This window comes from Electrona antarctica (assembly GCF_951216825.1).
Source record: "Electrona antarctica genome assembly, chromosome: 2".
Taxonomy (NCBI): domain Eukaryota; kingdom Metazoa; phylum Chordata; class Actinopteri; order Myctophiformes; family Myctophidae; genus Electrona; species Electrona antarctica.
This window is the reverse complement of record NC_136807.1, coordinates 43,462,606-43,485,429: the sequence shown is the minus strand read 5'-3', so window position 1 is coordinate 43,485,429 and position 22,824 is coordinate 43,462,606. Positions and strand designations below refer to the sequence as shown.

At 41.8% G+C, this 22,824-nt stretch overlaps 2 protein-coding genes across 5 annotated transcripts in view; both read right to left on the bottom strand.

The window, feature by feature from the left end:
• kif1b (kinesin family member 1B) overlaps positions 1 to 947 on the bottom strand; it is a 100,230-nt gene extending 99,283 nt beyond the window's left edge. For both annotated transcript variants that reach the window (XM_079492548.1, XM_079492547.1), the window contains exon 1: positions 636 to 947. The gene's annotated coding sequence lies outside the window, so the exon portion shown is untranslated. The remainder of the gene's footprint in view (positions 1 to 635) is intronic.
• Positions 948 to 2,402: 1,455 nt separating this feature from the next.
• ube4b (ubiquitination factor E4B, UFD2 homolog) overlaps positions 2,403 to 22,824 on the bottom strand; it is a 33,067-nt gene continuing 12,645 nt past the window's right edge. For all 3 annotated transcript variants that reach the window (XM_079517862.1, XM_079517863.1, XM_079517864.1), the window contains 20 exons: positions 22,442 to 22,542; positions 22,123 to 22,237; positions 21,335 to 21,418; positions 20,314 to 20,370; positions 19,538 to 19,654; positions 18,296 to 18,394; positions 17,820 to 17,933; positions 17,267 to 17,465; positions 15,973 to 16,111; positions 15,743 to 15,842; positions 14,564 to 14,691; positions 14,189 to 14,287; positions 12,650 to 12,885; positions 11,452 to 11,578; positions 10,968 to 11,112; positions 10,545 to 10,679; positions 10,092 to 10,283; positions 9,680 to 9,854; positions 4,015 to 4,161; positions 2,403 to 3,797 (listed from right to left, as the gene is read on the bottom strand). In XM_079517862.1, coding sequence (XP_079373988.1) covers positions 3,730 to 3,797; positions 4,015 to 4,161; positions 9,680 to 9,854; positions 10,092 to 10,283; positions 10,545 to 10,679; positions 10,968 to 11,112; positions 11,452 to 11,578; positions 12,650 to 12,885; positions 14,189 to 14,287; positions 14,564 to 14,691; positions 15,743 to 15,842; positions 15,973 to 16,111; positions 17,267 to 17,465; positions 17,820 to 17,933; positions 18,296 to 18,394; positions 19,538 to 19,654; positions 20,314 to 20,370; positions 21,335 to 21,418; positions 22,123 to 22,237; positions 22,442 to 22,542 — 2,577 coding nt within the window. In that variant the 3' untranslated portion in view covers positions 2,403 to 3,729. The remainder of the gene's footprint in view (positions 3,798 to 4,014; positions 4,162 to 9,679; positions 9,855 to 10,091; positions 10,284 to 10,544; positions 10,680 to 10,967; positions 11,113 to 11,451; positions 11,579 to 12,649; positions 12,886 to 14,188; positions 14,288 to 14,563; positions 14,692 to 15,742; positions 15,843 to 15,972; positions 16,112 to 17,266; positions 17,466 to 17,819; positions 17,934 to 18,295; positions 18,395 to 19,537; positions 19,655 to 20,313; positions 20,371 to 21,334; positions 21,419 to 22,122; positions 22,238 to 22,441; positions 22,543 to 22,824) is intronic.

Here is a 22,824-nt window from a genome sequence, read left to right as displayed (position 1 = left end):
CCAAACATAAAAGCAAATGTAATATTTTTGTAATGCACCCCCCCCCCCTCTCTCAATTATTATGGGGGCCCCATAGCTGTTTCCAGAACACTACCGCCCCCCCCCCCCCCCCCTCCCTTTAAAAACGGTTTTGATACACTACAGTACATTGTTTCCATTCAGGCCTGGACCAATTACCAATGAAACAATGTAACTATTCGGTCCAGAGGTGAAACAAACATGCCACTCATCATCCCAGTGACAGTACTGACTGACTGGGTGGGGATACGGATGTCTTGGGGGACCGTGATTTTGGTCAGCAAAGCTTTATCAGTCAGACAGCCTTAGCCTTGGCCTCAACGTGTACAGTATCTGTTCAGACTATAAAAGAACAGGAGACAATAACGCCGCACGCAGTATCTACGCCACGGGGACATGCAGCAGACAGTTACTGTATGCGTAAACAATTATGTAAAAATATAGGCTAAATGTCTTTTTCCATGTTATAAACAATATGAGGGAGCAGCTGTCATTTTAACTAAGGCGTCGGGCTAATGGGACAGGACAGCCAAGCACTCCTTAAAACCCAACACAGAGTAAACACCAAGCTCTCTTACAACATTTAAAAAATAGAATAGTGTTACATTTTTACTCACTTTAGCAGATTCTTCTCACGAAGGAAAACAGGAACACACCATATGACTGGGAAAACAAGGCGAAAAAACTAGTGGGCGTCAAATGTGGTTTATCAGAATGTGCGAGCGGAAAAAATATGATGAAGTCCACTTTGATGAAAAACACCCATCATAGCAGCATTGTCCGCCACCGGGTGAGTTTTCGCTGCATCGGGTGACTCTTTGGACGAGTTTATTTCCCCGGTTGTGATAGAACGGCGGCCGTATATTATCTGCACACACAAGCGAAACGGAATTGATAATAGATTGCCTTGATTTACCGAAGAGATTACGTCAACTCCCCTCTCCCCTGCTCTGACTGACAGCCAAGCGGGCCAATGAAACGGGAGCCATCCGTGACGTATGGTTCTAGGAGCCAATGTCTGATCGTTGACCAGAGGGTGTCGTTTTGACACGCTAGTCCATGTCCCATGGTCTGAAAGCAAGGATGGTCACGCTGCGATAGGCTATATTTGGTTGCCTGGCAACAGCTGACGCGAGGAGGAGACAACCATTGCCCATTGTAGGCCTGCGTGCGTGGGACCATAATCTATGCGTGGGAGTCGGACAGACGGGACAGTAGCATGTGCGTTGGTTGGTACAGTACCAATGTTTGTTTAGACGAGTTATTATCATTGCTACGTTTACAAGAGAAATGTGAGACGTCCGTTTGTTACATCTAAAACTACTTTTCAATCTGTCAACCCCCTGCATTTGACAGGAGACTCCTTTTGACCATTTCTCCTGCACGACTCCGTCCTGAGTCCTGCGCCAGCAGCATTTCTCCTGCTTTTGGGGGATTTAATTGAATTTCACCTTTTGCGTGGTCAACCCAGTCAAAGGATTTTTAATGGATCCTATTAGTAAAGCCTGATACAAATATCAAACTCCCCAAATCCACCAGAATACTGGAAATTACATCCACTTTGTTACACATTTTCAAACTGGCCCCTGTAACTGCACTTCTTTTTTACTGTATGTATGATATTTTCTTTCTTTGCATAGAAATATTTGTGCTCGGATGAATTGAAAATGGAGGACCCTGATGTAAACAAGTCTTAGTGTTTTAATCTCGTAACAGATTTTGTATTGACCTGTACTTTCGTCTTTCGTTGAACTGTACCATTCTACAAACTGAATGAAAAAGAAATCTGCTGTTTTTAACCACTACACAAAATAAGTTTCCGAAAGAAAAAATAAAGTACTTTCAAGTCATTGTCAGGCGCATGTTTTTTTTTTTAGACATGTACATCCATTGTGCGGATTATACATTTTAAGGTGAGGATGCTGTACAGTCTAATAACTATTTTGTTAGAAGTTTAATGACAACCAACAAACCAATCACAGCAGGCTCATCCCTCCGAGCCATGGGATGTAGAGAGGACTTCATTTTTTTTTCTCCTCGTGACGCCACACTGCAGGATTTCTCCTCACCGCTCCCCAGCCAGCGCTGTCACCGCACTAGCACCAGCACAAGGCCTCATACCAGAGCACACACACACACACCAGGGTCACTGGAAAGGGCGCCGTCTAGCTGGGAGGACATTGTAACTACATTTTGCATAGAGCACAAAGCCGACAGTCATTCAATGTTTGTTAGACCTCCAGTTCTCCCAGTGGTATTTTCTGTTCAAAGAGTTTATTGGCCCCTCGCCCCCAGTCATTACACCTGTGATGTGACAAAGCTGATTCCGATTGTAATAATCAAAAAATAAACTAATGATGAATTAATAATCGACAAAAGACTCCTTCTTTAACATGTGTGCATCATCGTTTATTTCAGTTCAAAATCCTAGCTTCCAAAACAGGTATGTGGTTAAAGGAAATAGATTCCTGTACAGTTAAGGTCAGCAAGGTCAAGTTAGGTACAGTGCGCTTTACGAAAGAGAGCCCATCAGTTGAGAGATATGTTGGCCATTCTTAAGACCAGCCTTTTCTTTTCTCTTTTCCAATGGTGTGCTCCTATGGTACAACTTGTGTCACCAGTGTGTTCATGCTACATTCTCTCGTTCGGCCATTTTTTTTGCCCAAAAAGATGAGTCCACGAGGCGCTTATGCCTGATTTACACTTGGTTGCACACCATTTCATTTCTACAAGCTCCCAACACAATGCGTTGTGAGCTTGTAGATCTGCCCTTTGCGGTGCGAGACACAATGCACAACCAAGTATACCTCAGGCTTTAGGAGGTTATGGACTTTAGGCCATGCACACAAAGTAAATTCACTCTGTCATTAGGGAGAAGAAAACAAACCAAAAAAAAAAACAACAAACTAGAAATGACCAACCGTACAGGTATCTGCCATACAGCTGCTTGACTTCCCACTGTACTCCAAAAGAAAGCAGACATTTTAAGCCTAATTTACACTTTATCGCACAACCACGATGCTCACCAAAAATGTCTTTCAACAAGCGATGCGGTCATTATGATAAAAGTATAAATCAGCCTTTAGCTAGAGTTCACGTTGAGCTACATCCTTTAGGGTATAATTCTCATTTCAGAGCCTCGTGAGTGTTAACAGACATTTGTTGGCTGTATGACTAGGAGCAGCATTATGTGAAGTCCTTTAAGCTTGTCATTGTCACCGTCTCGATGGCGAGACTCAAGGCAAGACATTTTATCAGAACCCCATCCGCACCCCTTCCCTAAATGTATTCCACTCCCCTTCACATAATTGGATGTCTCTAACGAAGACAACATACAGTCTTACAAAACAGAGAGAAAAAGAATATTATCAGTGAAGCAAATTAATGCACCTTGCTGCTAAAACTGTTAGGTGTTGGAAACATTCTTGCAGCATTGTAATGCATTGACTACCTCTCATTAAATATATGTATATATTCAGATATATACACAAAGAAAAAACCCATTTAAAAGTCTTAACTTTATTATGTTTTGTTTTTTGATGATGGTCCGAGACCAAAAAAAGGATAAAAGGTGGATAAAAATCAAAAAAGGTTTCCTTTTTTTTGTCCTGAATAATTTATTTTCTTGGTGGTGGTGGTGATACTGAATTCAGGCAAGTTGGTAACATCCCTTAGTTGATGGTTAATAGGGCAGAAGTTGGGTCAGGCCATCTACACTAGTCGTCCTCCTCCCTGCTTTTCTCTCATCCACACCTGGATCCTCTCCTTCAGCTCAGGAACTGAAAACAAAATATATGGTTAAAAAAAGGAAAATATTATCGCTTTGACATCTGTGCCGTCTTTGTATGGATTCTGTGCCTTTAAAGATCTGTTCATATCGGAGCAAGTATGTATGGATTCTGTGGCTTTTTGGCAACTCGCCCTTCATAACACATCCATCTCAAACAAGCAAAAATAAAACTCGACAGTGAGAAAGAATCATGGTGTGCCAGTTACCTGACTCCAGCATGCTCTCAGTGAGTGGCTGTCTGTTGAAGGGGTCAGTGGGGGAGTTGAGCAGGTGGCGCAGGATGATGGAGCGGTCCATGATGTTCCCAGAGGGCAGTATCACAGGGTCAGTCATCAGGGTGTCCATTAGAGGGTCTATTAGAACAGTCACACACATTGTTTTAAAGGCCAAGTTAACAGTCAACCTCCCGATACACACATGTACACAGTATATATTATTTTTTCCCCCCCATTAAGACAGATGGTAGGAGAGCTGGGATGGGGACAGCAGAGACAGGCACAAAAGGATTCTAGCTGTTTTTCCACACCATTCAAGAGATTTTTAATGCACAGATTTTTAATGCACTCCACTGCAGAGCTGCTACTATCGATTTAGCAATTATACGACACTATTGTATGCCATTGGATTTATGATAAGCTTGCAATTGCATATCGCACGCCAAATACACTCCTGTAACGTTCAACAGTGGGGAGAACAAAATAAAATACATTTCATATTAATGAATCAACAGGGAAAGAAATTGATCCTCTTTTATAATTAAGTCAATAGATTAGTTTGATTGACTGTCACAGCCACACTTCACTGTCACATCACATATTTTATAGCCTATAAAAGTGAATACTTGAACCACCAAGTTTATTTTGTCTGGTTGAGCAATAGCTCAAATGTGGGGCACAGAGAGTTTTACACAGTCATATATACAGTATACTGTATGCTTACTGTATTTTATGTGACAGGTTAACTAGTGCACCTCCCAAAACCCCAGCAAAGGAAATGGCCAATAAAAATCTCATTAAGATAATGAGATTAAAACATGCCCTGTACTGAAATGTCACAAGGTTGCTGTTTAAAAATAAGACCTGCCATGGGGTAACTTATAACTGTGTAGAAAGTTGACACTCGTGTGTCTGTACGGCACACTCCATTCGAGTGTGGTGGGCATGCTAGCATGTCTAGCAATCAAAGGTGGTATGTGGGCCACGTTCCCACCCTAGATTATATTAAGTCTGTGGTTATAGGATCCTTGCTCTAAGCTGTCTATACGACCTCCATGAGCCACAAATCCATTGCAAAATGGCTGGAATTCTACCACAGTAGAGGTTCTCTTGTTACTTTCTGTCTGCAACTGATTTGAGATCGGAGCAGATGTCAAAGTAACGGACTCTTGGACATCACTAGGTCAAACCGGTTCAGTCAGTTCCCTTTACTGTCTTAAGTCCATGTAGTAATCACCAGGAAGCTCAGTGTTATCAGCTTGCCAGTGGTGTAGTGATTTTTTTGATGGGGGGGGGGGGGGGGGGGGGGGGGGGGGGGCACCATTTGTTTTTCATGATGTCACATCCATGCATGTGCGCACACACAAATGCACACAGACATGCTCAACAAGCATTATGAAATATGCATTTTGTTAAATGTCTTATTATTATTAATTTGTTATGGTATGGAAACCTAAACATAAAGGACAAAAATCACCTTGGTAGGATTGTGAGAACGGCCTCAAAGATTGCTGGAGTTAATTTCAGTAGTCTAGATCAGCCGTTCCCAAACCTTTTTGGCCATGCACCCCGTTAGTGCCCGACCTAGCTGACGCACCCCCCCACATGGAAATATAAATTGAATAAGCTATAAGAGACATATATTTCCTATTTATCCACATATATGCACATATATGAACCTGAATATGGCATATATATGCAGCATAGGCCATATTCTGTATATACTTGCCTTATATGGGCATAATATGTTAATATATTTAAAATAAAACTATAGCACCACCATTAGCCTTTTCATGTCGCACACCCCCTAGAAGGCGCTCGCGCACCACAAGAGGTGCATGCACCACAGTTTGGGACCACTGGTCTAGATCAAGTATTTTAAAAACAGGTGCTTAAGAAGCCAAGTCCATTTGTACAGACAACTCCCATCCCCTCAGCTTTGAGTTCAAGCTGCTTCCTTCTGGCCTTCGCCTAAAAGTTCCAGGGGCCAAAAGCAATAGGTATAAGTTCTCCTTCGTGCCTGTGTCTATCCAGGCTCTAAATGCCGAGAGGAGGAAACTTGTCACCCGACTCACTTGTAGGAATTCTTTTCACAACCATTTCTGAAAATGTTATGAATTTCAATGCTACACCGTTACCTTGAACTGCCATCCTGTTTTATTGTTCAGTGTGTACCATGTGCTTTTTTACTGTGTTTTATGTGATTCATGTTATCTGCCTTTGCCCCTCGGGGACAAACAAATAGATGAACCTGAACCTGACCGGTTTACTACTTTCGTTTTAGTTTTTATTTAGTTTTAGTCTTTCTAAGTTTTTACAAGGAATGCTTTGAGTTATAGAACGTAAGAAATAAAAGTAGGATAATAGAACGCATATAGGCCATCAACCTGTGATGGTGGAAAAATAAAAAACTGGTTAAACTGTTGCAGCATCGCATAACCACCAAACCTCAGTAAAAAAGTTGAATTTCCTCATGTTCTTCGCACCACATTTTGCTGGCTTCGACTATTGTCAGAGCAAGGTTACCCTTTGACAATGCATGAAACCATGCCGCTTTTTCAGAATGTGGAAGCATTGGTGTGCATTTAACATTACTCCTAAACCACCCAATTTAGTTAAATTGTGTGAGGATGTCTTGCTGTCACTTTCCCATTCCAAGTTGCAAGGCTCTCTGGAAAACAGGTAAATTGCCAAGCAGATGAGCGAGATTTTACTCTGAAAACCCCCGCCTTTCCTTTCCCCCCAAAACCGGGAGGTGAAATCTTTACTACAACGCCGTCGTAAAACTGATCTCTTTAGAAGCGTTAATATTCTAAACGAGATGCATGATTAAGTCAGAAATTAGGACAGAACATCGGCATTCTGATCAAAACACAGACAGCGCCGTAGATTCCGAGTAAATAAGGAAGATTGTCGGCCGGTAAACCAAGGTATATGAAATGGAGGTAAGGTCACCAACGTCATTTTCGCTATCACGCAATTCCAGGCGGCAGATTCGTCGCACCATGGGAGCCAAACTGCACCCGGAAGTTCGGCAGAATGCACTGGAGTCAATGAGAGCTCAGTGACCAGCTCATGAACAAACACTATTTCTGAATGACTGAGACCTTTTGTAAAGTAATCGCTTCTGGCAAATAAGACATATAAGACATATAACACATTGTCTGCTATGTTGCTTTTCAATGTGTACACTGTGTAATTTTATAGAGGTATCTAAAGAGCAAAAAGTACGCTTCTGAACGTGCCAAGTATCACAAGACTGTCCACCGTTTCCTGTCTGGCAGCCAAATCTTGCGATACCCCCGGAACAGAAACGATACCTGCTGCTGTTAAAATCCTCAAATAAAATGATGTACTGTGCACTCTGTGCACATCGAAAAGCAAGTGATTAGAAAACAAACTGTGATAAGTGTTCTTTTATAGCCCCTCCAACTGATCCAAAATGCCGCAGCCCGCTTGGTCTTCAACCAGCCAAAATTCTCACACGTCTCCCCCTTCTCCGCTCCCTCCATTGGCTCCCGGTCGCTGCCCGCACAGAATACAAAACTCTGATGCTGGCATTCAAAGCAACCAAAGGCATGGCTCCCCCATATCTCACAAGTATGATCGTACCCTACAAACCCTCCCGCGTACCTTCACTAAAAACGCCGGGACAATGCTTCACACGTCCCAAACTCTTCTCCCTTCTGGCTCCAAAACTATGGAATGCACTTCCCATCACCGTCAGAACTGCAGCCTCACTCCCAAAACCCACCTCTTCAGACTCCACCATGGCCTGTAGCACTTGCCCTAGCCTAGCCCCTTAGATAGCACATTATGTAGACTTGGATAGTATTTTAAACAGACTTATAGCTTGTTACGTAGACAGCTCTAGAATTGCATTTTATGTAGTCATAGCACTTTATAGTACACATGTATAATATATTATATAGTATGTATAGTTTACATAGATACTCCACTGTTACGTTCTTAGTTTACGCTTGATTCATGATAACTACTTTTTATATATGTGATGTATGTCATGCTTTTGTTATTGCTTAATGTAAATCGCTCTGGATTAAGAGCGTCTGCTAAATGCCTAAATTGTAAATTATATGCCTGAACCGATTATATGACACAGGTCTCAATGGTTCATAAATAATGGTTGTTATGAGCTGGTCAAGCTTGCTCCATTCACTTCTTTGTATTCATGTAACTTCCGGTGCGAGATTTGTCTCCCATGAAAGTGGCATGGCGCAGCACAGTCACGTGACAATGACACTTCCTTCTCTAAACTTCCTTGCCGTAAACCAAGGACTATTAAAAGAGAACGGGAAGCGAAGACCGTACGGTGGACTCCATGTTGCTCCCTGGAAGGAAAGAAACATGCGCAAATGAACTGTTGGCTGCATATAGCCCATTGCGCATGTTTCTTTCCTTCCAGTGAGCAACATGGAGTCCACCGTACGGTCTTTGCTTCCCGATCTCTTTCAATAGTCCTTGCCGTAAACCAGGAAGTGAATGGCTGCGAGCGCAGCAAAACAGGTGGATGGACAAGCAAGGCGTTGCCAAGCAACAGGCGCTGTCAAAAATATTTTAGCAATCCTGTTTTATATCGATAGAAAAAAAGAAACTTAAGACATGTCCTCCACACATCTCAGACTCCTTTTACACGGCGACCATCTCCAGATAAAACGGCAAAGTCCCGTTGCGTTCTCATTTTTTATTGACCCTTTACACGAGAACGCACACTTTATGAAAACGCTATAATATCGCTAGGTGGCGGTAACGGGCTGCCAAATATACCAGTCACCCACGTTACTACAAGAAGAGCCAGCTCCCCCTTCACACAACCCTATCGGGGTTTTGCTATTCAACATTAATGTTACATTATAGCTGAATAATGGATGTTAACAAAAATAATTTTAATAATATTGATCTGTGACCATTTAGTCTCTCTAGAAACTAAGAGACACGACAGTAAATACCGTATATTTCTCCATTTCCATTGGGAAATGTGTTTGAGAATAGTTAGTATAGAAAATAATAGAACATTATAAATCTATAACAAATCAGTGGTTGTGGCCGTCGCTCGCTGTCTGCTTTCTATAACGCATCGGGTGACAGACAGGCTGACAGACAGCCCAGAGCATGCAGGCAGAGCGCGCCACGGGATGGTTATATATTTTATAATAAATTAGGCTACATAAACGCTGCTGCCGCGGCTGCCACCTATCACAATTAAGGCATTTTATTTACATCATGGTTTTACATTCACCATCGCTGATGAGCAGCGCTTTGTAGGCGAGGAGGGAGGCTTGTTCAGGAACTCCATCATATCATAATCATATGGCTCTGCATGTAATAATATATGCGCTGCGAGCCAACGTGAACCATGATGTCATAAGTTTTGCGGATTCACCGTTTTGCCTGTTTACACGGAGAAGGGGTAAAACGGCGTTCTCAAAGATTTCCACTCTGGGAGGTGGTTTCACTTTGTTGCGTTTTCACCTTCTGAAAACACCCTTCTCGTCTAAACGGACCCCAGCAAACGATACTTTATTTTGCCGTTTTATATGAACACCATTCTCGTCTAAAGACCACCTCAGACACACCACACTTTTATTTGATAGGACATGTGTGGATGTCCTAGGCATCATACGTGTTAAGTGTTCACCTTTGAACTCATCAGGAGCATCACTGTAGTCCATTTCAGACTGAGAATTCTTGGCAACAATCTCTTCCACCTTCTCCGATAGCAGCTTGAATTTTTCGATGGCAATGGTGGACTTGATGCCAGCTTTCTTCATTTTGGAGATGACCTCCTCGAAGAGCTCTCGGCTGTAGGACCGCTGGAGAATAAGGGGGAAAAATAACTTAGTCTGAAACAAGCCTGTGAGAAAAGGTCGTGAACATGTCCATCCACTTGTGAAAATGTGATAATCTACTTTCCTCTTTTTTGTTTTAAAAATAAGAAAAACATTTCAAGAACACCAGGCTATCCACTTCATCAAATCCCTTTTATGTGAAATAGTACTTGGCTAACCAAATACATTTAAATCTTTAAGTGTCTTGTCATCAATGCCCACCTGGTCATCTGCAATGGCCTTGGCGAAGCGGGCACAGTCAAGCTGTAGGTAGATGTCCGTCAGCTGGTCCAGGAGCTTTTTGGGCTCAAAACCGTATTTTTCAGGGTTCTCCACCTTCAGGTCTCGACACTTGGGCCCACACAGCTGTTGCAGGTTAAAGTTCAGCATGGCTGCTAAACGAGGACCCAGCTCCTAGCAATACAGAAGTACAGTATAATTTTAAAAAAAAACAAGCCCTGGTATACATTGTCCTACAAGTGTGTTATAATTATAATTACATTAATTTCCAAGGCGCTTTCAAAACGGCATTGACACATTTTGTTTTACAAATGGATAAAAAATCTTTTGCATTCACCAGGAGTGTACACAGAACAGTAGATGAACCATTCGATTTCTAAAACAACAGTAGAAACGTATGTGTGTACTACTACTAATACCAATACCAATACTTACGGGCCTGAGGAAGGGTTTCTGGACCTGCTTGGTGAGGATGTGGAACATGTCTACCGTTTCTGTGGCCAGGGCCAGGTAGGAGCGAGACACCCGCTCGTCCTGAGTTAGCTGGGACTGGCGACTCTGTTGCTGCTCCTAGGGAAGGGATGAGGAGAACCACTTTTGTCCTATATTCATGAATCCATTCAAAGCTTGACTGGAGGTTAGGCATGCAAGCAGCCAACCACATTAAGTGTAACATCCCTGGTTGTGTTCTCAGTTCCCACTCTCTACCCCAATCTTCTGGTACCTGATTGAGGTTTATTAATAAATAAATACATTCCTAGCTGGCAATTCCGATAACCTACAAGTTTGAGGCAGTTGGGTCAGACGGTTGCCACGTTATGCACGGGAGAGACAGATACACATAGATGATATTCTAACCCTGGGCAGCTGATCCCACTGCTCCTTGTTCTTCATTTCCTCCTGGATCTCATGGATGCGTTTCAAGGACTCCAAGCTCTCGTCTAACAGGAAAGTGGTGTCATTGATCAACATGTTGATGTAGCGGACAAACTGCTTCCCAGAACTATGAGAAGGGGAGGGCACAATAAAAGGGTCTCATTAAATTGTCAGGATTTGGTCACAGTAATGACGCTGTTCCCTCTGATGGATTAATTAAACAAAATTCTTGACAAGAGTTGCGAGGACGACAAATTAACTAATTCAATAACTTTTGAAGTCTGTAATAAATTAATCTTCTCCATCCGTGTAGAAGGCATTGGTCCAGAAACCTGTGTGATCCAAAATGTACTAATTCTGTGGCATAATATTGCAACTGTCAGTGAATTATGGAGGTGGCTGGTTGACTCCAACGCACACTCATCTGTCTACAGACTCTACACAAACGATAATGTAGCAAACTCACTTGAACTCTTCCAGGAAAGTGCCGTGGTGGCCGATGTTCTGCCAAAGACTCTTGAAGATGGTGCTGATGTGATAGCGAATGGTAAACTTGTCATAAAATTCACTGGTGGCACCAGTATGTTCCACATCTGAATGGAATGTGGTACAGAGTCAGTTTTGTGACACAACTACATTACATTACATTACATTACATTACATTACATTACATTACATTACATTCGTCATTTAGCAGACGCTTTTATCCAAAGCGACTTACAATAAGTGTATTCAACATAGGTAGGGAACAAAAACTACTAATCACCAGAAGTCTTTAGTGCATTTTCTGCAAAAACAAGCAACCAAGAGTATACCTAGCGCTAAGGTAAAAGTGCAATATATCAGCTACCTATTTCCTTAAACAGATGAGACAAAATAGCTAAATCAAATGAGCATGAGCTAAAACAATTAAGTGTATCGACTAAACTAAATGGTTCTAATACAGCGTATTAGAACCATTTAGTAATGTTGGGTACATTGCTTAAAATTAGTTAGTGATCTTTTGAAAGCAGTAACTATGTCATTGCATTATAAAGGTAATTGGTTAATAGGGAAAGAAACTTTTGCATTCCCACATGTATATGACTACATTCCCAGAGGACACATTAACCATCGTCAACGTTGTAGTCTATTTTCACAAAGTATTGAGCCCCATTAACTGTTTTATTGAATTGGGAAAGTAATCAGTTACACTACTAGTCATTGGTTAGACCAGTAATTAGTCAACTACAACCTATCTCAAACCCTCACCCTAACCCTAACCTCCCACGGGGCAGCACACTTAACCCTCTCCCAACCCTTAACGCACCCCTCACCAACCTTAATCCGGTCGTTTTAACGCACCCCTCACAAACCTTAATCCGGTCGTTTTAACGCACCCCTCACCAACCTTAATCCGGTCGTTTTAACGCACCCCTCACCAACCTTAATCCGGTCGTTTTAACGCACCCCTCACCAACCTTAACCCGGTCATGCACCCCTCACCAACCTTATGTCTAACCAATGACTAGTCTAAACTAAGTATGCACCCCGTTACTCCCGGCACTGATTAGAACTGACTCTTATACATACAATATTGGACTCTACTACGTATATCCGATTAACTATAATTTCTTACATCCACAAAATGAACTGTCTGTATCTTTAATTTGCTAGAGCCTCACCAGTGTAGAACTTCATGAGAGCGGGTACCAGTTGCTTGACAGACAGCGGGTGGTTCTCCATCATCTCAGAAAACCGTTGCGTCCGCGGCTGTACAGCTGGATTAGTGACAAACAGCACCTCCACCAGCTTGGCAATAAGGTAGGGGTTCCTGATGTAGTTCTGGCTGCAGATGAACACCACCAGGAAGGTCACAATGTCCTGCACGCATGGCTCATAAAGGACCTGTGGGGAATACCTGGGGAAGAGGGAGAAGGAGGAAGGAGAAAGGGGCAAGACAGCAAATGAGAACAGCTTCTGTCAAATTGAAGTTATCTGATCCCTTAGTAAGAAATTGGTAAAATGTTAAGGCCAAGGGATGTAATTTCTGACATACTTCTTGAAGGTTATCCATTTATTTTAAACCCTTGATTCTTAGTCAAGCGGACCTGACATACAACTGTACTGTATTTTTTTCGTCCACGCCAAATCTCTAGATCTGCCGAATCTCTAGTTATGTTCCCCCAAAATATAGATGCTGGCGTTCAAATGTTTTTTTCTTGTCGTCAACATAGTCTATAGAGCACCGAAGTCCTGACGTCACTGCCCTCTACTATCAGTAGAGGGCGCCAGTCCCCAGGTTCGTGTATTCTTTTATAAGCATTGTAATCTCCATAGGGGGATTTTAGATCGCCTCATATAAGAACTGTGTTTGAAAAATAAACCGATCACCCTGGCCTTTTCACTCATATGGATATGAAGCATCGACTGAAGGTGGAAATGTACAAATATACCCAAAGAGTAACAAAATAAGCGTTAGAAACGAGCCAAACAACCCAGAGACTACATTTCCGGGTATGCTGCATCTGCCCGCAGCCCGTCGCACAACAGAAACTGAACGTTAATTACATTTATTATTGATATATAATGTATCGTGGTTAGTACGAGTCGAGTCACCACCAGCTGAGTTTACGTCAACGAGGAATCTCAGGAACGCAATATGTTGACAGCTGGGCGTGACGTATATGCTCAGCGACATTGCATTCATATGTAGTTTCAAGGCTTTTGCGGTCACATTAATTCCATTTTCTCCAGAAACTGGCTGTATCAAATATGAATGGACATCATTAACGACGCACAGCCACTCCCCTGACAGAAAGGCCGGGGTGGTCGGTTTATTTTTCAAACACAGTTCTTATATGAAGCGACATAAAATCGCCCTATGGAGATTTCAATATAAATAAAAAAATACACGAACCTGTGTGTTGGTGCCCTCTACTGAAAGTGACGTCAGACTTCGGTGCTCTATTGTTGTTTGAGATAAGAACCATAAACTTGGCCTGGGCCATGGCTCAGTGGTTCAGGCACCGTGGCTGGCAATCCAGTCTGGCAGTGTGCCGCGGGTTTGACTCCCGATCCCGACGGCCTTTACTGCATGTCTCCCCCCCCCCCCCCCATCTCTCTCCCCATTTCCTGTCAGCCTACTGTCTGTCCCTCCATACAAAATATAAAATAAAGGCAAAAGCCACAAAAAAAAAAAAAAAAAAAAATCATAAACTCACTGGACTACAAAAAGCAGAAATTCGGCTACGTCTTCAATGTAGAACTCGGGCAGAGCAGCAAAGCTTTTAGGAATCTCAGGGTTCAGTGGCAGGGTGATGCTGTGCAAAAGACAGGAAAATACAAACAAGTGGTTAAGGTGTGTACCACAGACACCGATGGTTTCCTCCCTCTCTACAATTAAAACTATCAAAGGAAAGAAAAGCCAGAATAAAAGAATAAAATAAAACATGTTACTCTCATTTGTTGTTGATCTGCAACGAAAGCGCAACAATATTACAGACACTAAAGAGGACTAAATGTACATTTTGTTGAATTATTTTATTGTTTTCTCATAACATGCTGCAATAGTGGCATGGTCTGTCAGTTTGACTCACAGTGGGTAAGCAGGATCCACCATGCGTAGAATGAGCTGAATGACCGTGCTGTAGAACTGCAGACATCTGCGGAGCAGGTTCTCGTCCAGAAGGCCGGCGTCAGCACAGGCTTTGGCCCGCACCAGTTTCTGAAAGGACAAAGTCACACGTCATTAGCACAGCACTTATAAAGAACCTAGAGGTTCACACGCATTCGACACACTCACATCTAGCATAATAAAAATAATAGAAATAAAAGTCCAGTTCCTGGGATGGTTTCTCAGAATCTAAGCGGAATTTGCGGTGATTGAACAGAGCGCAGACATTCTGGGATCTTTTCTGATGTTATGCTGTGTCGAGGTTACAATATTAACGCTGAAGAGAAATAGACTTTTTAGACGGACGGAGTGAGTAAGGGCGGATTAGAGAAACAAAAGCTACAAAAGCTGGGTTGAAAACGCAGAGGTAAAGTGACTGACGTCAGAGCACTGACGTCAGCGGCACTTCCGCATACGTATTATATCACGGTCTATGACTTGGGAGACCTTGGCGACTTCCATCGCCAAGTCAGTCAGTCAGTGACACACACGACGACTGTGGCTCAGGAGGTAGAGCAGGTCGTCCAATGATCCATGGGTCGGCGGTTCGAATCCCGGCTACTCCTGTCTACATGTCAAAGTGTCCTTGGGACACTGAACCCCAAATTGCTCCCGATGTGCTGGTTGGTACCTTGCATGGCTTCCGCCGCAATCGGTGTATGAATGTAATGCACAATCTATGTAAAGCGCCTTGGATAAAGGCGCTATATAAAATGCAACACACACACACACACACACACACACACACACACACACACACACACACACACACACACACACACACACACACACACACACACACACACACACACACACACACACACACACACACACACACACACACACACACACACACACACACACACACACACACACACACACACACACACACACACACACACACACACACACACACACACACACACACACACACACACACACACACACATCTAAAAGCGGCTGCTATGCGGTCACCATTTGGTCATTTCTCATAGTGGTTAATGCAAAGATGTTGGTGCCTGTTTTCGTAGGTGCTTAGTGTGAATGTATCCTAAGAAAGGAGAGATGAAGGGAGGTGAAGAAAAGACCAGGTGAGACCAACCTTAAGCTGGGTTTTGCATCTTTTGAGCATCTCTCTGTGTCGACTGGCTAGCGGCGAGTCTTTCCATTGGCTCTCGCTATTCTTAAGCTCCTCCACAGTTCTAACATAAGAAAAACAACAATGTGTTAATACTCACCTACACCATGTTATGACAATCTGCAAGTTTAGGACAATCCGAATGAGTGTGTGCACGTGTGTGTGTGTGTGTGTGTGTGTGTGTGTGTGTGTACCTGTTGAGTTCACGAATAGCCCGCAGCCTGCGGATATAGCGCCTGCAGCCTGGCAGGATTGACAGGTGGTGTGAGTGTAGCGTAAGGAAGAAACACTCGGTTGGGAACTTGGGTTCTGAGAACTTGTTAGGGTCTTCATCTGTTCAAAAAACATGAAACTATTAATACGTGAAACAATAAATACACAACGTAGATGTGTACTCAAAATGAACACCACCAAATGAGAACACCAAACCAAACATTACTAGGTTTGTTAAAGAGCAATTACAAAAGACAATTGTGATGCTGCTGTAGTCATTTTAGCTACACATTTTTCACTTATAACCATACACATTTTGCACAAGCTTAAGGTAACTCGGTAAGTGTTGGAAAGCGGCTTTAGCCGTACATCTGCTGTTGAATGCGTGGTGGATGCACTGTTGCTCGCTTTTTAAGTTAATATCTGTTACTGCAGTGAGTATGCTAAACTTCTGCAGAACTCATAAATGCCTGTTTTAGAAGTTACCAATCACAAAAGAGAAGAGGCGGACGATATTTCAGTTCAATCTGAAATAGTCTGAGGAGGCTGAGGTTTATGTAGCCTACAAATAACTGCTTCCAGATTAAGCAGAATTACTGATTGAGATCACCACAAAGGGACAATTTATGTAAAATTGGATCAGTACTAAATCACTCATATACATTATCCATGTTAATCATTCATAATCGTAAGTGAGAAGCAATGAAAATGTCTCCAGAGCATCTAAACAAATTACATTTCAGAACTTCAAAATGGCAATTATGTCTGCCATGATGTAACTTTACAAACTCTGCTTGCTGTTGCATATACAAACATTACACAGACAAACAAAATAAATAAGCATTTTTTTTTTTTTTTTTTACAATGCTGTAAACAATGCACATCCTCTATCGCAAGGCTACTCAAACTATTTTATACCACAACCCTATATTACGAGGGATTTGTTTTTGGCGAACCAATCCAGCGAGGGTACAGATGGAACAAAATGGACCTGTGGTCCATGCATTTGTACCCTCTGGCTCTCGGAGTAGCCTCTGCAAGGGCTTGTGTGTGTTGTCTTGTGTTGCTCGGTCGATGTTGAAGGGGGAGCCGTGTGTGTATCTTGAGGAGGCAAGTGGCCGTCCTCTTCACGTTGGTTGGTTTTTTACAGTTGCCAATGCACAACCTTAACAGCACCTTCCAAGCCAGGACCCATAGTTTGAGAACTGCTGCTCTATCAGACTCTAATGACAATAAATTGCATTGGATATAGTAATCTTATGTCCATGGACTTACGTAGCTCAGATAGCCAGCTCTTGAGTTCCTCCATGGTGGCCTTTAGGCGGGTCTCCTCAGAGCTGACCTGAAGACGACAGCGTGGGTGGAATATATAGTATGGGTCCACCGTCTCCAGTTTGATCTTCATGCTCAGCTGTTGCAGCACCGACAGGAAGTTCAGCATAAAGCCATCTGTCGATACTAGCTTATCGTCAGTCTGGGGGGGAAGGAGGAGGAATAAAGAAGAGGGTCGCTATAACAGAACATGCATTGATAACTTTGTGTTGGAAACAAAAGGACACAGGAGAACCTAAACTATAAAATGGATCCCTACTCATCAAGCCCCTAATGGGGAAGTTAATGTTCAGGACTTTGTATTGTTTAAATTCTATAGAAATGTTGATTTGAAACATGTATGAATAGTGAATACACAATCAAAACGTTATCCAACTTTATCCACCAATTAGTATATATTTGCAATACACCCAAGCAGTACAATTCCAAAGGCATCCATCACAATATTATAAAACTGGATGCCGAGTGAACACCGTTAAGACTTTTAGCTTCTTACCTGCAACTGGGCTTTCTTCACATTACAGTTGACTAGAGCTGCCATGTAACTAAGAGCCATTTCACGCGTTTCTCCATTGAGCAAAATGTTGTGAAGCATTTTAAACATGTCGCCCTGATGAAGAACACAATTAGATTTAGGCACATGAAATGATGCCATCATCACTGGTTTAAGGTGAAAGCCTTTAACCCATTTAGACCTGAGGACGCATCTGTGTCATATTATAGCTTTTAACCCATTTTGGGCGGGAACCCCTTTTGGTGTTTTAACTAAGCATTATGTTATACTTTAGCTATTGAAAAATAGCAGATCTACAAGCTCATAGCGCGCCACCGAGTGGCGCGCTATGAACTTGTAGGTCTGCTATTTTTGAAAAATCGTAAAAATGCGGCACAAATCTTTGAATATATAACGTTTTTTTTATTTCGACGTCAGGCCTGAATGGGTTAAAAAGGATGTAAACAGTATGAGCCTACCCTTGCTGCCTCCAGGTAGTGTTGCAGGGATTGACTGACTACTCGAGTGTTCTCAATAGTGATGGCTGGGCCTGAGAAGTACTTATCTCCCACTTTGGTCTGAAAATGAAAACAAAAACACCATAGAAACACTGTACTTGCACACACTGGAAATGGCATTAGAAAAAATACTTTCAGGAAAAACAAGTTGAAAGATAGAGAAATTGTGCATAGCGCCTGATTACATCTCGCTTGTTATTCATTCCCAAGTTTTTCAGACAATTTTTGCTTTGTTTTTGCCAGCAGTATTCCTTTGAATATTGCTAGGGAATAATTAGTCTCAAATGACCAGCCAATCGGCGATCTCCGTCCACCTGGTGGTGACAATAGAGGGTATGCGCGTGACATCATCATCAAACCAGGAAGTTATGCAGGAACGCCTAATGAGTGGCAAAAAACTACTTTCTGGCCTTCACAGCCCATACATCCACACAGAAAAGTCATATCTGATTGCATTAAACAACATTAAACAATGTTAAACTCACTTTGCCTGTTGCTTTGCCACTCGATTTGCCACTCGATGTGCCATTCACTTTAAGCATGCGCATACTCTCTATAGCGTTTTCTTGGTACCCAAAATCGCTTTGCAAAAAAAAATTTTTAGTTTTGGGGATGTCCGAGAGGTTGGCATCACCAGACCTGAGGGAACGGGAGAGGGCGTGGTGTTGGAGGTCAGAGAACTCCAACTTCTCAAATTCTACCCGAAACGACCATGCCAGACCCGGGCTCATGCTGCCCTTATTATAATTATTAAGGTATTTTTTAATTAATAGTATCAGATCTAAAGGCTATATAAGAAACAAGTATGCAGTACACCCTTGGAGATCTTTTGTCGTATTCCTAATAATTTGAATACCGGTGAAGACTCATATTGACCAATGACCCGGTCATCAAATTATTGGCTCAGGAATGAAAAAAATAATAATAAAAATAAATTATGTGACACTATCTCCCTCTCATCCAGTTTCCTGTACTGTGAATTGAGCCGGCACACTCGCTTTTATTTATTATTTTTCTCCTCTGGCCTAAAATTACAGTAATTGTTCTGGCAGCCCAATTCAGTCATACATTTTCAGGCCCATTTTGAACTACACGAGACTAGGCTGTTTTTTGTTTAGCTTTTTGGAGTTAATCATATTTGTTGATTTTCTCTATTATTTCATGGACTAGACAGTCTGTCCGATCACCGAGTGTGAGACTCACATCATCCTCTGCAAAGACAGACAGGCTGAAGTAGGCTCCAAGGTAAGACAGTCTCTGGATCTCTCTACCACATCCAGGGCTCAAAGACTTGGGACACCACAGGGGTAACGATGTCATCTACACACAACAAAGACAGAGAGTGACGATTTAGTTTGGGTTCCAACGGATACTTTTATACTACGTTGCTTGACACTTTTTGCTAAACAAAAACTTCACCTGCAGCAGGCTAGGCAATATGTGGTCATCAACAGCCACGGTTCTGTTAAGTGTACTTGAGCAAGACCAAATTGCTCACACAATGCAACCTGATCTCAGTAAGTGTCTTCTAAAATGTAAATAAACAGTTCAGACATCACATCATGCATTTTAACCCAGTGAGCTTAAATGGAACTTCAAACCAGTGATAATATATTTGATTTGTAAGATTGCAGTAAGGCTAAACATAAGCCCAGTCATTATTCTTCAACAAAAGGAACTTTGTCTTGTCATTCTTCTAAACACTAGCCACGAGAAAGTGCCATAAATAAACTAAGCCGAGTACATTCCTCTGTGGTTTGGTCAAGTGGGACAGCTGGTATCTAGTACAACAATTCAGATAAGGCATTGCTGCAGTTATTCTACAAGGACTACCAAACATGAGCTCAATCTGAAATGTCCAATGCATTACTATTTTGAGCAGTCTGCATTGTTGACTGGTGCCCATTTTAACAGTTTATCCAGAGGAACGAATGACCAGAACAGCTTGTTTTGGAGGCAGTAGTGTGTAGCACACTCACCAAATAGCATATGGGGTGAGTCTTTCCAAACTTGATTTCACAGAGCTCAGCTAATGCCTGAGGAAGCAGAACAACAAATGTTACAAACATATCGTCACTGGAAACATTTAAATAAAAACAAAAAAATCTCAATTATGGCTCACAAGAAAATTTGATACTGCTTTCACCAACACATCCTTGGGTTGACAAAATCTTGAAGCTGAGATTCATTTCAAATCGGTGGCAGTCCCAGATCAAATTTGAACTAGTAACAATTGGCAAATAGCAGATCTAAAAGCTCACAATGTATTACAGTGATGAATTGTGAGCGTGTAGATCTGTTTTATTTTTTTCAGCATGGAATTTCAAGATGCATCCTAGCCTATGCTTTCCATCTGTGCATTCAACACTGAGACTACCATTATGGTTGGAGCCTTCCTTGCGCATGGTTTACGTACAGTATAAGCTCGTCAAATTAGCAAGAGATTTTTTCCTACAGTCAACCCAAGAAGGAGATATGTGTGGGGACAATCAACTATACATAGGAGAGAATGCTTTCTCTCTGGTGGGTCAAGAAATAGGGAAGAGACTGATGTTTCCACAGTATATACTAGAAAGAGGGGTGGGAAATAATAATTCAATATGATGAAATAAAAATATTTAACCCAAATTTAAAAAAAGGTGTGCAAGATAGATCAGATAGATCACCCCCTCTAGGCGTAAGGTTTTTGAAAATACCATGAGAGAAAAATAATTTCTACAACTATGCCAGTAAAGCCTAGGTCAGGAGATATATTACTCTTATGAGCTTCAGGCAATACTAGTTGTCAGCCAGTCAGTGTCCTAATCAACAACACCAGGTTCTAAATTAACTAATTAAAATTGATTGGTTAAAAAAAAAAAAGATTGACATTTTAAGTCTGCTCTCCCCATGTGTGGTACTGTAGGTAGGACAGGAATATATATATATATATATATATATATATATATATATATATATATATATATATATATATATATATATATATATATCAAAACTTACCATGAGGGGATATTTAAAGTTATCAGTGTCAAAGGAACATTCTTTCACTGCCCAAGCCAGCCCTTGAAGGATGGGAATGAAGATCTGTAAAATACAGACAAATCAAAGTATAGTTTGTGAAAATATCATGTATATCAATGAAATAAATAAAATAAGAAATAACATTCAGAACACAGTAAAATCCTCAGTGTGAATCTTATTTGCAATTCCTCAGAATGAGCTTGTAGATCTGCTATTCAACGAAGGTTTGTCTCTTCAGACATGTCTAAAATATGGTTAATGCACCAAGAAATGTCTTTGTGGAAAATGTCTTTTTGTTGTTGCTTTAGATGTTTAGATGTCAGCTTAATACGCCACACAAATCGTGATTATCCACCTGGTCATATTGTGCAAGTTGAATTGAGTGAGTGAGTCTGTCAAATTGTGTGAGGAGCCTACATTCATCATGGGATTCTAAAATATTTTCCTAGTCAGACTGTTTAGAATGACACGTTTAGCTTATTGCGATAACATTGAAGCTCAATTGCAATCATCAAATAACCCATTTAGGCCCCGATGAAAAAAAAAGTCTTCTGAAAGAATATATATTCAAAGATTTGTGCCGCATTCACGGTTTTTCAAAAATAGCAGACCGACGAGCTTGTAGATCTGCTATTTTTCAATAGCTAAATTATAACAATGTTTAAAACACCAAAAGGGGTTCCCGCCCAAAATGGGATAAGGAACCTGGTAGTGTACAAACTTATTCAGAAATGTTTTTTTTTTAGGTAGCCTACTGTGCCTCCCACCTGTCTGAACACCTCATCCTCCTGATGGGTAATGCGGACCAGTTCTTGGATGAAGCCGTATGGAAGGTTCCGGCACAGCATATAAGGTACCAGCAGAGATTGCTGAAGAGGACTCCTGTGCGGAGACAAGACATATTGAGTTATAATTTTAAAAAAACAGCGTGAATGTGTGTGGAACCAAGGTGAGAGAGTAGTTGCTATGGAGACTCATTCACAGAGAGGATCAAAGTGCCCACATAAAATGACACATGCCAAAGGGAGACCAAATTAACACACAACAGTGAAATGTCAGAGAGATCTGGCTGGCTGGCTGGCTGACCTGGGCTGGGTGAGAGTGCCTTGCAAGACCAGCGCAGCGTGAGAAATACATTGAGAGCGTATGTTGCTGAGAAGTTGGCTGACACTGGGGTGGCTGCAGATCTGAGAGAGGGCGAAAAAAAAGACAAAGAGGTGTGATAAGCATTACGGCTGTCAATGTCAGGGCAACCTTCTTCAGATTCTGCTGAATCACTGCGGCCTGTGGGGTACTACACATCCTCCTCTCGTTTCCACATCTATCAGGGTTATATGGATACTAGTCTCCTTGGAAACCAGAATACGAGACAGGGACAGGGCTGTGCCTGTTCTTCTAAGAGCAGCTTATCAACCATTAAAATGATAAGCAAACAGCACATGATTTTAAACCAGTTAAATAACGGTTTA